General features: G+C 32.3%; 1 protein-coding gene across 2 annotated transcripts in view; it reads right to left on the bottom strand.

Annotated features, from left to right (window-relative positions):
- Positions 1 to 11,740, bottom strand: part of CDH9 (cadherin 9) — an 83,297-nt gene extending 71,557 nt beyond the window's left edge. Inside the window, exon 1 of one of the 2 annotated variants that reach the window (XM_059919231.1) lies at positions 11,525 to 11,740. In XM_059919231.1, the coding sequence (XP_059775214.1) occupies positions 11,525 to 11,740 (216 nt within the window). The remainder of the gene's footprint in view (positions 1 to 11,524) is intronic. The other variant, XM_059919233.1, reaches the window with a different exon arrangement.
- Between the last annotated feature and the right edge of the window lie 1,952 nt (positions 11,741 to 13,692).

A 13,692-nucleotide genomic window follows, 5' to 3' on the forward strand; every position in this document is an offset into this window, starting at 1 on the left:
CGAAGGTAACACAACAGATGGAGGGATATACCATGTTCTTAGATTGGAAGACTCAATACTGTCAAAATGACTATAGTACCCAAAGCAATCTACAGATTCAATGCAATCCCTATCAAATTACCAGTAGCATTTTTTACAGAACTAGGACAAAAAATCTTAAAATTTGTATGAGACACAAAAGACCCCAAGTAACCAAAGCAAAATTGAGGGTAAAAAACAGAGCTGGAAGAATCAGACTCCCTGACTTCAGAGTATAGTACAAAGCTACAGTAACCAAGACAATATGGTAGTGGCACAAACACAGAAATATAGATCGATGGAACAGGATAGAAAGTCCAGAGATAAACCCACGCACCTATTGTCAACTAATCTATCACAAAGGAGGCAAGGATATACAATGGAGAAAAGACAGTCTCTTCAGTAAGTGTTGCTGGGAAAACTGGACAGCTTCATGTAAAAGAATGAAATTAGAACATTCCCTAACACCGTATACAAATATAGACTCAAAATGGATTAAAGACCTAAATGTAAGACCAGACACTATAAAACTCTTAGAGGAAAACATAGGGAGAACACTCTTTGTCATAAATCACAGTAAGATCCTTTTTGACCCACCTCCTAGAGAAATGGAAATAAAAACAGAAATAAACAAATGGGACCTAATGAAACTTAAAAGCTTTTACACAGAAAAGGAAGCCATAAAAAAGACAAGAAGACTACCCTCAGAATGGGAGAAAATATTTGCAAACAAAGCAACTGACAAAGGGTTAATCTCCAAAATATACAATCAGCTCATGCAGCTCAATATCAAAAAACAAACAACCCAATCCGAAAATGACCCGAAGAACTAAATAGACATTTCTCCAAAGAAGATATACAGATTGCCAACAAACACATGAAAAGATGCTCAACATCACTAATCATTAGAGAAAAGCAAATCAAAACTACAATGAGGTATCACCTCACACCAGTCAGAATGGCCATCATCAAAAAATCTACAAACAATAAATGCTGGAGAGGGTGTGGAGAAAAGGGAACTGTCTTGCACTGTTAGTGGGAATGTAAATTGATACAGCCACCATGGAGAACAGTATGGAGACTCCTTAAAAAACTAAAAATAGAACTACCATATGACCCAGCAATCCCACTACTGGGCATATACCCTGAGAAAACCATAATTCAAAACTGGTCATGTCACACAATGTTCATTGCAGCTCTATTTACAGTAGCCAGGACATGGAAGCAACCTAGGTGTCCATCAACAGATGAATGGATAAAGAAGATGTGTTACATATATACAATGGAATATTACTCAGCCATAAAAAGAAACAAAATTGAGTTATTTGTAGTTTGGTGGATAGACCTAGAGTCTGTCATACAGAGTGAAGTAAGTCAGAAAGAGAAAAACAAATACTGTATGCTAACACATATATATGGAATCTTAAAAAAACAAAAAAATGTTTCTGATGTACCTAGTGGCAGAAGAGGAATAAAGACACAGACGTAGAGAATGGTCTTGAGGACACGGGGAGGGGGAAGGGTAAGCTGGGACGAAGTGAGAGAGTAGCTTTGACATATATACACTACCAAATATAAAATAGATAGCTAGTGGGAAGCAGCTACATAGCACAGGGAGATCAGCTCGGTGCTTTATGACCACTTAGAGGGGTGGGATAGGGAGGGTGGGAGGGAGACGCAAGAGGTAGGGGAAATGGGGATATACGTATACATATAGCTGATTCACTTTGTTATACAGCAGAGGCTAACACAACATTGTAAAGCAATTATACTCCAATAAAGATGTTAAAAAAATTTTTTTTTAAGTTAAAAAAAAGTTTATATTTTTATCTATCTTTGAAGTGATACCTAATAATGAGATGGGGCTTTAAGATTAATTACTCTATGTGCTTTCCATATTAGTTCTATACTATGACTTCAGTTAATGGCCTAAGAAACTGGAAAACCTAAGTTACTAAGTTCAGTGTAGCCTGTGGAAAGTCCTGCTAGATATCTGATTACATAATTACATCACTTGCTTTTGTACTTTAGCTTGCAGTCATCTTTATGGCCTCTATTTTAGTTTGTATTCTTTACTTCAAAGTTTCCTTGAAGATTAGCAGTGCAAATCATATTAACTATTGATATACATTTGAGACTGAGTTTAAATTTATCACAAACATATAACTGTAAAACAATATCCAATTTCAACTCCTTCCATGACCAAGGCTTTTCAAGTAATTCTAACAACACCAACAGCAAAAAGTTTCACTGATTTGAGTGTCTGTCTCTCTACCATAATATATCTTCAGAAACATGTGTTAATAAATATTTCTTTGTATGGGCTTTCATTTTTGTACTGTGATTTCATTTTCTGCTTTAATATCATGAATGAACTTAAGGTTAAAACAGTGTTTATAATGCATCTTTACTTTTTAAATCACATTAAAAATTAACAAAGTAACATGTATTGTTTATAATATTTAATGTGGCTCAATTTTACCAACTTATTTTGCATAATATATTTTAAGACAGTTCTTCCCTCTTCTGCTCCATTTTGTTAAAATCACGTCTTGATGTTAAAAAAAAGGCCATCTTTAATGAGCAAAATAATGATTTTTGTACTTATGAAAATTAATAAGTAAAACATCATGATATGTGATATTTCTTTCCTTTTGCAAAACTCCATTAAAGCAGTTCAGTGAGTTTGGAAGCCATCCGCCTGTTCATTTTCAGTTCTATCTTGCGCTTAATCAGTGCAGTGATTATAATAGTGATGATAACATCACACTCCTGTGCTCAAAAACCTAGATTACTTTCAACATTGAATTGAGTGCTAATAAATGCCAGACACTGAACTAGGGGGAAAAATCTATATTTTCAAAGAATAAGCCAGTCTCAGTGGACATAATGGAAGTATTTTTACAAAATGCTCTTTATGTTTATTTTATATAACCCTGTTATGTACACAGTAGAGGAGTAGATAGTTCAAAACAGGCAGGCTAACTAGTGACACCTGACTTCTGCCCTCATGCTCTCACTGATGTACTGGTAGATTGAGTGGTGGTGTTCAAAACTGCCCTGGAAAGAAGGGACGTCTATCATTGTTCTCACTGGGCATTTGAGATAAGAATGGAAAAGCAGAAATGTGACTCTAAAATATGCTTGCTGGTCCAGACAAGAAGTGAATAGAAAACATTTACAAATGGCCACAGCAAATTTCCATTTGAAGGTCTGAGTTCTTTGCCAGGAAGAAAACAGTGAGCCATCATGTTTCTTAACATGCCAGAGAACCTTAAAAACCAAGGATCGTATTGTTTAGAGTAACATATCACAGTAAGGAACTAATTCACACTACCACTTATGATATAAAACACTCTGAAAGTCCTACCTAATATAATAAACCATGAAACAGAAATAATAAGTATACCTTTGGGGAAAAAATAGAGCTTATTTTGACTTAGCACATTTGAAACATTTTTAAATCTTACAATATTATAATAAGCCTTCCTGGTTCATGAAATGTGCATAGTCACATCATGAAGTGTTTTCTCAAAAGCAATCTTGATATTTAGGTTTTTATCCTCACAGGTAATTTCACTGGACAAATATATCCACTGAGAATAATTATGAAAGCATGACCCAAACAAAGGATATACAGACAGACAAAACTGCTTGATGACACGAAACACCAATCAATAGAGGCGGTGTTGCAAAGCCTATGACCTTGAGTTAAATTTTTGTGGCCTAATATCATTAGCAGACTTTTCCTCTAAGGGTACTTTCCAGATACAGTTAGGAACATATAATTAGAGCCCAAGCAGGAAGAAGCAGTATTACTGGGCTGAGGAGACACTGATTGGAGTTTGGGTTTGCCAGGGTAGATAGAAACTGGAGAGCACAATCTTAGGGAGGAGAGGGTCACAGAGAATGGAACCCTCAAGTCTCCATTAACATCTCCAAGTTGATGTCTAAACTTCACATGCACAATATCCGACTCCAGGAAACTTAGTAGAAAATGTCAGCAAGAAGGCGAAGGAGTTGTGGATTTCATCAGCAGGAAACAGAAATTAGAGTTCAATCTTGCCAAGTTATTGTGGGTTTGCAACTACTCCTATAGAGCTCAGAAAGAGACAAGTCCTAAAAGTAATGACAAAACTGAAATGGTTCAGCCACAATATAAAATCTGTATAAATAAAAAGAGTGATAAAACAAAGTGGGTGAGATGTTGATAATTGGTAAATCTTGCTGAATGCTGTATAGTTCTTTGTACAATTTGAACAACCCTCAGAATGTTTGAAATTAATTCAAAATAAAAGAAATACACGGGGATATTGATTATGATGGCATTTAATCTTTAGATTATTTTTTAATCTTCTAATCCCTACGCATATTGTATTTCTCCATTTTGGTCTCCTTTAATGTTTCTAGCATTCATAGTTCAACTTGAATTCATGAGAGTCCCAGCTTGTTCATATCACATTCACTTGGGATTTTCTGTCTTTTTACTCTTGGTCATTCTGGTGTTTGAGTGGTTTAAATCTACATGGCCATGCTGTTTATTAATTTTGTAGAACTGGCCACAAAAATAAAATGATCGTACATTTTAAAATTTAGTGAAAAAAGATCTGCTGGTCTAAGAAGGCCAGTGAATACCAAGCAGGATTAATAAAACACATTTAGGTATCAAAGTAAGATACTTGCTAAGACAAACTGTTGAGAGCCGATGATATAGGCAGAACTTTAAAAGCAACCAGAGACAAATACTCATTATATACAGAGCAACAATGGTAAGAATAATGACTAACTTATTAAAAGTAATGGAATCCACAATGCAATGTAACAAAAATTTAAAGTGCTGAAAGGAAAAAAAAAACCAAAACTGTCAAATCAGTATATATTTCTATAACCAATTAAAATATTTTTCAAAATTAAAAGTCAAATAGTGATATTTTCAGATTAAAAAGAGCTAAGAAAATTTGCTTCCAGCAAACTCACACTACAAGTAATGCTAAAGGAAGTCTTCAGTTTGAAGGGAAATGATAGCATACAGAAATTAAGATGTACATGAAAGAATGAAAAGCATGACTGGAAGTGGTAATCATGTAATATAACAATATTTTTTAAAATTTTTTGCTTTTAATTAATAAAATGCCTAAATAATAAACATTAGCAATGTATGATGCACTTTATAATATATACAGAAGGAAAATATATGACAAAAATAGAATGAAGTCCTACAGGCAAGAGAAATTATATTGTTGAAAGATTACTGTAATAATTGTAAACATGTTATAAACAATTATAAAATATATAATGTTAATTCAGTTCACAGTATAATAGGTTAAGGATGAATTATAAAGGACATAAATTCAGATATTTAAAAAATATGCAATTAACAAAAAAGATGGTAGGAAAGCAGAAACAAAGGTATGAAAATAAATGGGGCAAAAGAAAATAAGAAAATGGCAGACTCAAATCCAAGTATATCAATAATTGCATTTTATATGAATGGACTTCACATTCCAATTAAATGTTAAAGATTATCAGACTATATCAATAATTGCATTTTATATGAATGGACTTAACATTCCAATGAAATGTTAAAGATTATCAGACTGGATAAAAAAGCATAAACCAACCCTGAGATGTTTACAAGAGCTGCATTTTTACTATAATTACACAGAAAGACTGAAAACAAAAGGATGGAAAAAGATAAACAACAAAAACACAAACATAAGTGAGTTGGCATGGATAAATTTGGATCAGGCAAAGTACACTTCAAGCAAGTAGTATTATCAAAGATAAAGGTGATGTTTCTTAATAATGAAACATCAATTAATCAGAAACATAAAAGATAATTGGCCATGCACCTAATACTTGCATAGAAATAAATGAAAAAATCGACAAATGTAAGAAGAGAACTTTTTAAATGGAACTGTTTAATATTCTTCTAACAGTAAGAATTGGAAAAAGGAGATACACAAATTGTAATGACAGAGAACTGAACAATACCATCATCATCTTTACCTAAGATTGCAGAATACTATACCCTGTAACTAAGCAATACACAGTTTTTTCAAGTATTAAGACACATTTAATAAAATAGTTTTTAAAATGAAGTTTTTTCCTAAAACCAATAACACACAATAGCAACAAATCTTGATTGTATTCATAGAGGAAAAATAGAATATATACTGGGGGAGAATGCAATTTTAATTTTAAAAAAAACTTTTGTTGTTAGAAAGTACCGAGGGAGTTGAAACTTTCACAAAATAACAAACATATCACTTCCCACTGTAGGAGAAGAAGGCCTCTTTCCCCTTAGATTTGCCAAGTTACTTATTCATTAACCTTGAACCCTTGTTTTTGCCTCTATTTTTTAATGTATAGTTCTAACTATGATGATTTATAGCAATCACATCACTAGGAAATTCTGGCCTAGAAATAGAATATTTACTGAGGAAATTCCACTAATTATAAATTTAATAGCATATCTAGAGTGACCACAATTACTTTATGATTTAAATCAGTGTAAAGAAGGCTGGACAATTTTTAGAATAACTTTCTAACACCTTTCCCATGAACACCACCAACATAGCTATAAGACCCTTAACGTGAGTTATTAGGATTTATTGTGGACAAATTACAAAATGTTTGCACGAGGAAAGTTTGAATATTTGTGATTATCTGGTAAAAATGTCTGTGTTCACTGGAATAGGGAAATATGGCAGTTCCTAAATTACCAAATAAACAAACATTAATTTAGAGAATGATTCCAGTTTAGGTGAAAGTTTAGGTATTAGGAATTCAGTCCATTGGGTAAGAAAAACAATGTGTCATCTTTCTCCTAAATTGAGACTTCTATTGGGTCTTTCTCCTAGCAGACCAGCAATAATAGCATTTTGCTTACTGTAGATAGAGAATTTCCTATCTACAATAAGCTATTTCTGTCTATTTCGAAGATAAGGACCAGTTCATCTTATTGACTCCTATTTTTAGGACTCAGCATAGTGTCCCACATTGTAGGTGTTCAGTTTTTCAAGCTAATTGAACAGTAATGCACAGGGTTAACATCCACATTAAAATACAGTGATAAATTTAAAAATAAATATCCAACATACAAATATCCTATGTTGTTGAAACATAGGATAGTTTACATAGTCGTATGTAAATGACTTTACATTTATACATAGTCGTATAAATTTTCTGAAATGCAATTGACTAATATACATCCAGAACCTTAAACTCATTCATATCTTTGATTCTGTGAAATTCACTTTCAATAATTTATCCTAAATAAAGATAATTTTTTTTGAATTTTTGAATTCTATTTTATTTATTTTTTATACAGCAGGTTCTTATTAGTTATCCATTTTATACATATTAGTATATATATGTCAATCCCAATCTCCCAGTTCATCCTAAAGATAATTTAAAACACACTAAAACTTATCAGGTACAAAATTTTTATCACAGAGATGTGAGTGTGTGTGTGTGTGCGCACACACGCACGTATAAAACCAGACAGTCTAAATAGAACATTTGGAAATTTTATAAATGATTATGATTATGTATATGACATAATATGACATGACTAATATTGACATTTTAACAATATCCAAAAACACAACATTGAATGAGAAAGGCAAAATAAAATATTCATGAACAATAGAAAATCAGGAATGTTAAGAAAATATAACTAGTAAATAAGTAGAAATATGTAAACAATTTACCTTGTCTTGGTATGCTTATAGTTATCTTTGATTTTTTTAAATTAATTTTTAATTTTCTAGACCTGTTTTTTTTGTAGGTAGCACAAATTCCTTTTATTATAATGATAATAATGATAATTATTACTAATAATTATAATTAATGATGCTTGTGCTTAAATACTTTCCCCTGTCGCTCTCCCTGTACCCTCCTGAAGAATCTACTACTTCTATTTCTTTCTTTTTTCTTTTGTTTTCTTCTTTTTTTTAACACTGATGAGTATGTAAGGGTGCATTTGATCCTCTGAAAGTTTGGAAGTAGAGGAAGAGAATGTTGGAGTATTGAAACAGTTCAAAAGCAGCGAAATCGGTGGAAGATATCAGGAAAAATCACACATATAATTGGCAATCATACTAATAAACATTTTCTACCACATTCTAATATTTTTTGAACAGTTTTTTACTTATATTCCAGAAAAAATATGCTCACTAATATATTTTAAATGAAAATTTTTCTAGAAGTAGTTATAATTCCTAATTCAATCAGCACTTATTTAACTTTTAATTCTAAATACCTGTGGTAGTTATTTTGGAGTGAAATGATTCTAAACTGTATGTGCTGTTTTGAGGTCCTAGAGCAAAATGGGAGGGGCTTAGTTACAATTAGGACCCTCGAGTATAACAAATATAGAAAGGGAATCAACTTTGGTGTAACATGTGTCAAGAACAGGAAATATATTTCTTTTAATTTTGATCTTTCTGTGCTTTATAGTGTCGATCTCTCAGGACCCAGATTAATAAATACTCAGTAAAGATCTATTGAGATATCAACTGAATATTAATTTTGAGTAATAAATATATTATGTCAAATATTTTGAGAAAGAAAAATACCTTAAATCTAACACTAATTCAAATCCCAAATGTCACAGATTCTAGGAGATAAATTACTAGACCAAGATAATTAAAATTGTGCCATAAATAAGGTTTTGATAGATGATTTCATAACTTTGACAGGAAATTCTAGCTGGGGAGAATGAAGATGGGCTTTGTGTAGGAGGATGTACTTGATGTAGGACTTAAAGCAAAGAGAAGAGATGAGATTATGGAAAAGGATGTTAGATACTCTGTGGAAAAGGGCCTGTGAACATGGTCAGATAGAGGTCAAGTATTTGGAAAAGGAAAGCTTTCACTTTTTTAGGAGCCAAGGCTACCTAATTATGGGAATATAGAACATAGGCAGGAATACACAATGATACTGAACACTGAAAGCTACCTAAGTAAATTTAGGTTATTTTTCTATATACATTTTGTCCAAGAGATTGATATCATTCAAGAAACAGTGTGTAATATATTTTTGAGAATTAAAAATTAAAGTCAAGTGAAAAGACTATATTTAGTGTGCTGATGCAGTGGTGCAGAGATGTGGTATTACAGTACTGGCAGTGAGGGGATTGGCAGTAAGAATGAAATGATAGCACTCTATTGTAAAAGTAGATTTTGTAGAATTCAGTATGAAATAAGCTTTTGTAGACTGTCCTGAGCACCTAGCTTTAATGCTTAATATTTTTCTCATATGTTCTTAGTTTTAAACAATGAAACTGTAAAGAGTTTTTTGGGATACAATGTGCCCATAAATCAGAAGCAGCTGGTACATATACTGCACCATAAGTAACGACATTCTAAAACCTTTATAAAGATCATTTATTTAGATTCTGAAAAACACTATAATGTGCTATAAACATTTATTAAATATCCTTCAGGAAATTTCAGACTTTATTTCTGTCTCTGTACAAATCATACTGCCATACTCTAAAAGCCTAAGAGAAAATCGCCTATCCAAGAACATCATTTTATATATGCTTGGGGAAAATATCCATATTTAGTACACACATTAACATATGAAAGTGCAAGAGAGAGAGTCATCCCACCGTTTGATACTCAGTCGAATATAAACCAGACTCCTAACGATTTGACAGCTGGTGTTTCTGTTTCTCATCATTTTAGTTAACACCTACACCAGTAGTATCCAGTTGTAACCAAGAGTTTCATGAATGTTAGAATTCCCTTCCAGTTCAGAATTCTATGATTATACTTTGGATAATTTCAGCTATGGAATAGTAAACGTTTTGGAATTAAAACTATGAAAAAATGAGAGCTAATTCTGTAAAAAAGATACCTTATTGAATTTAGATGGTGACTATTTATAGGCAATTCGACAATTACACTTCGCAAATCAAGTACCAATACATATCTCTGGGACTTCCCTCGCGGTCCAGTGGTTAAGATTCTGTGCTTTCAAAGCAGGGGGCGCAGGTTTGATCCCTGGTCAGGGAACTAAGATCCCACATGCCGCGCGGAGCGGCCAAATAATTTTAAAAAAACACATATCTTTTAACTAAAATGTATTGGTCAATTAAGTTGATATTTCAGAATTATTGTATGAATACTGTTTCCTTTAGAAATAATAAATACTATCTCTGTAAGTTTATCTCTTCATGCAATAAATATGTTTTAACAACCAGATTTTAAAATACTTAAATCTGCTCAGTTCTCAATAATTATAAACAAGTGAGCAATTGATTATTAATCCATGATAGCTATGGATTTTGCAAGATCTAGATCTAATGTGTAAAAAATCAATTGCATATGAAGTTTCTCTAACAGAATAGTAGGAGACTTTGCTATGCTTCTTGTTAAATTTAATTCTTCTCTTGAGCAGTATTACTATTCTGCCCAAGTAATTCAGTCACATGTGTCTATTCAAATTACAGTGAAACTACATGGCAATTGTTATTACTTTGTAATCTTCCTGAGTAAGAACCAAAGGTGTCCCTTATTATAGAAAACAGAATTAGTAAACTTCAGTTTGCATTATTGTGAAAACAAAAGTTGCTCTTAATTTCAACACTTCTGACTTTTCTCTCTTATATTGCAAACATCTGAAATGACATAAAATATTCTACAGTATTTCCGTATAAAAAATCCTCATAATTCATCCTCTTGGTCCTTTGGTACACCCTGACACTGAAAGCAAATTGATCATCCCAGATTTGTGCTCCACCCACAGTGAATTTGTACAAGAGAGTTTAACACAGATTCACATCCCATGCTGTGTGTAAAAACATCTCAGCATGTTTGGGCGTTTCATAGTAGTGGTCTAACTTCATCCCATTAGACTAACGTTTGTGTAGATGTGTGCATGTGCGTTCACATGTGTATTTGTGTTTCTTTTATCTTGCCATATGCAATCCTACCACCTTGGATTTATCCACGTACAATTTTTAATTTTTTTACTAGCACTGCCTATCTACAGACCCAGCTCCCACCACAATCCTAGAAAATATCAGAAATATGGAGTTAAGAAATCTTAATGACATTTTAATTTAACTTTTTTGATAAATTATTCATCAGCAGAGACCAATACATTTTAGTAACTTTTGGTATATTGCAATTGCATTTTGCTTTGCTTCATATAACACACTGAGTTATTATTTACCCATAACTTTAAATTTCAAAGAAAGTTTTTTTTTAATCGTTTAGATGCACATGCATAATATTAAATCATATCTAGCTGATTAATAAGGAATTAAGTCCACAAATTAGTTATTTTATTTTGAGGCTTACTATGGATACTGACCTAAACTAACTACCTGAATAAATCACATTCCCCACACTATCCTACCAAAAGAATTTACAACATGCCTTCTGCACATCGCCATTTGTCAAATATTTTAAAATAATCATTAGTGATGTGGAAAGCTGCTGTAAAAAATAACTATAACTTTCAGCTTCTAGACTTATATAAAAATTCTTACCTTGCCTACATATTGTGTGTCTGTACCTGTGTACTCTTCCAACAAGAAGAATTGATTCCACATCCAGCCACGCTTGGTGCGATGTAGCGTTTTACCATCATCTTCTGTCAGACCCACTATCCTTTCACTTTTAGCTTTTTCTTGAAATGGGATAGCATCAATTGTATGAAACATATAGGTCCAGATGAATAGTGGTAGGCAATGATAAGTCCTCATTATCTGCAGATTCAGCAGGAAATCAAATTCAATGTACTGTCTGTTTCCCCTGAAAAGTAGTGGGAGAAAAATGGTTTATTAGGTTGTGTTTCATTTTCACATAACCTGTAAACTATAAAACTTTTCTGAATGTTATTTAAATGTTATAAATAATATATCATTAATACATTATTTTTCCATGTTACATAAGTGAACTGTCATTAAAAACTCATATATCATGCAGATAAGTAGGGAGACATATATAATACAAATAAATAGGAATTTAACAGCTGACTTTACTACCACTGTATTACAGCATGTAAATGTGAATATATTAGTAATTCAAATATTCATTATTTTGAAAAGATAAGCTCCATAATACACCAAAGATCATATCAAGTGTTCCTAAAGTCCTCAAGACTAATAAAAGTAGAATATTTATTAATATATACATATATATGAATAAGAACACTGTTTTCTGTTCACAATCTACCAACTTTTGTAAGCTGTTCTCCTCCTCCACCTCTTCCTCTTCTTCTCCTCCTCCTTGCTCTTCTCTAATACGTTGAGATGTTGCCTCAAGGCAAATTAAATGATACCAAATATACTTTGGATTGTGTCTAGCATTACCTAGCACTGTACCATGTTGATCCTTTACAATCAATAACTTTTTTTCCCAAAAATCAGTTGAGTAAGTCACTCAAATTTATTTGAGACTGAGGAGAACATGCTCTCCTCATGTTCAGGAACATTTTTTCTGATAATTAAAAACAACACCACATATATTTCCTAAAATAATAAAAAAAAACAGAGCATACAAAATTGGTATTGCAAAATTAGATATGAGGTCTTACCTATGGGATAATTGATCCAGAATTTTGAAATAAACAATGTTTTTCTATTGAGATAGTAAGTTGATTCTTCTTGAAGTAAAAATAATTCATTTGGTATTTCAAAATTAATTTTATTTATTAGTAAATTTGTTTAATTAGTAAGGGATTTAATCTAGAAGATGTGAGATATTGCTGCTGCTGATAATGATTTGATAAGCAATAAAAACCCATCTCCAACTAGTGTAGGCAAACAAAAAAAAAGAATTCATTGGATTATAATATCAAGTTGTGGAAAGGAAAGAATGAAAGGAGTAAAGAATCAACTGGGCATTTCCTGCTTATGAAAACTAGAATTAGGGGCTTGAGTACTTGAGCTCTCTCTCTCTCTCTCTTTTCTCTCTGGCTTTGACCTGAGCCTTCTCAACCTGATGAAATATACAAATATATGAAGTTCAGATTTAACATCATCCAATCCAGAAAGCAACTGATGGTCTTTTCTATCTTTAAAAAATTCTGGAAATGGACTCTAATTTACATGGCTTAGGCCAGATGTCCAATGCTGGACCATATATCTGTGGATTCAGTTGCAGTTATCAAGTCATAAAGGTCAAATATAAGCATCTAGCTTGACTTTATCCCTTATTATCTGAGACTTTTGGATATTTACCCACATCACTATGTTTCAACTACTTCTTGTATAAAAAGAGAATAATCAGTTCCTGATTCACAAGGTATTGTTATTAATTTATTTGAACTTTTATCACAAAGTCATAGTTATTTGTAATACAAAGATTTATTTAATTTTTACAGCAGCATATACCTATGAGAAAACTGAGGTGTGAGGAATTTAAGTAATTTGACAAAGATCATACAGATCGTAAGTGTTGGAGCTAGTTTTTAGATCCACAGCTTTAAACAATATTTTTTACGTAAGATAATACATGTAGCTTATAGTAAGTTACCATGGTGCTAGCATACAAATTCTCAACATGTTAGTGTTTTCATTAGCAACGCCGTCATTGCCATTATCAGCCATGTTTGCTTCCAATATAGTCATATATATGTATTAATCTGTCACCAACATAGCAGAGTAAAGAATGGATGCTTGTTATTGGTACAGAGCTATTAGCTTGTCCAGCT

Source organism: Balaenoptera ricei, chromosome 3 (genome assembly GCF_028023285.1).
Source record: "Balaenoptera ricei isolate mBalRic1 chromosome 3, mBalRic1.hap2, whole genome shotgun sequence".
NCBI lineage: Eukaryota > Metazoa > Chordata > Mammalia > Artiodactyla > Balaenopteridae > Balaenoptera > Balaenoptera ricei.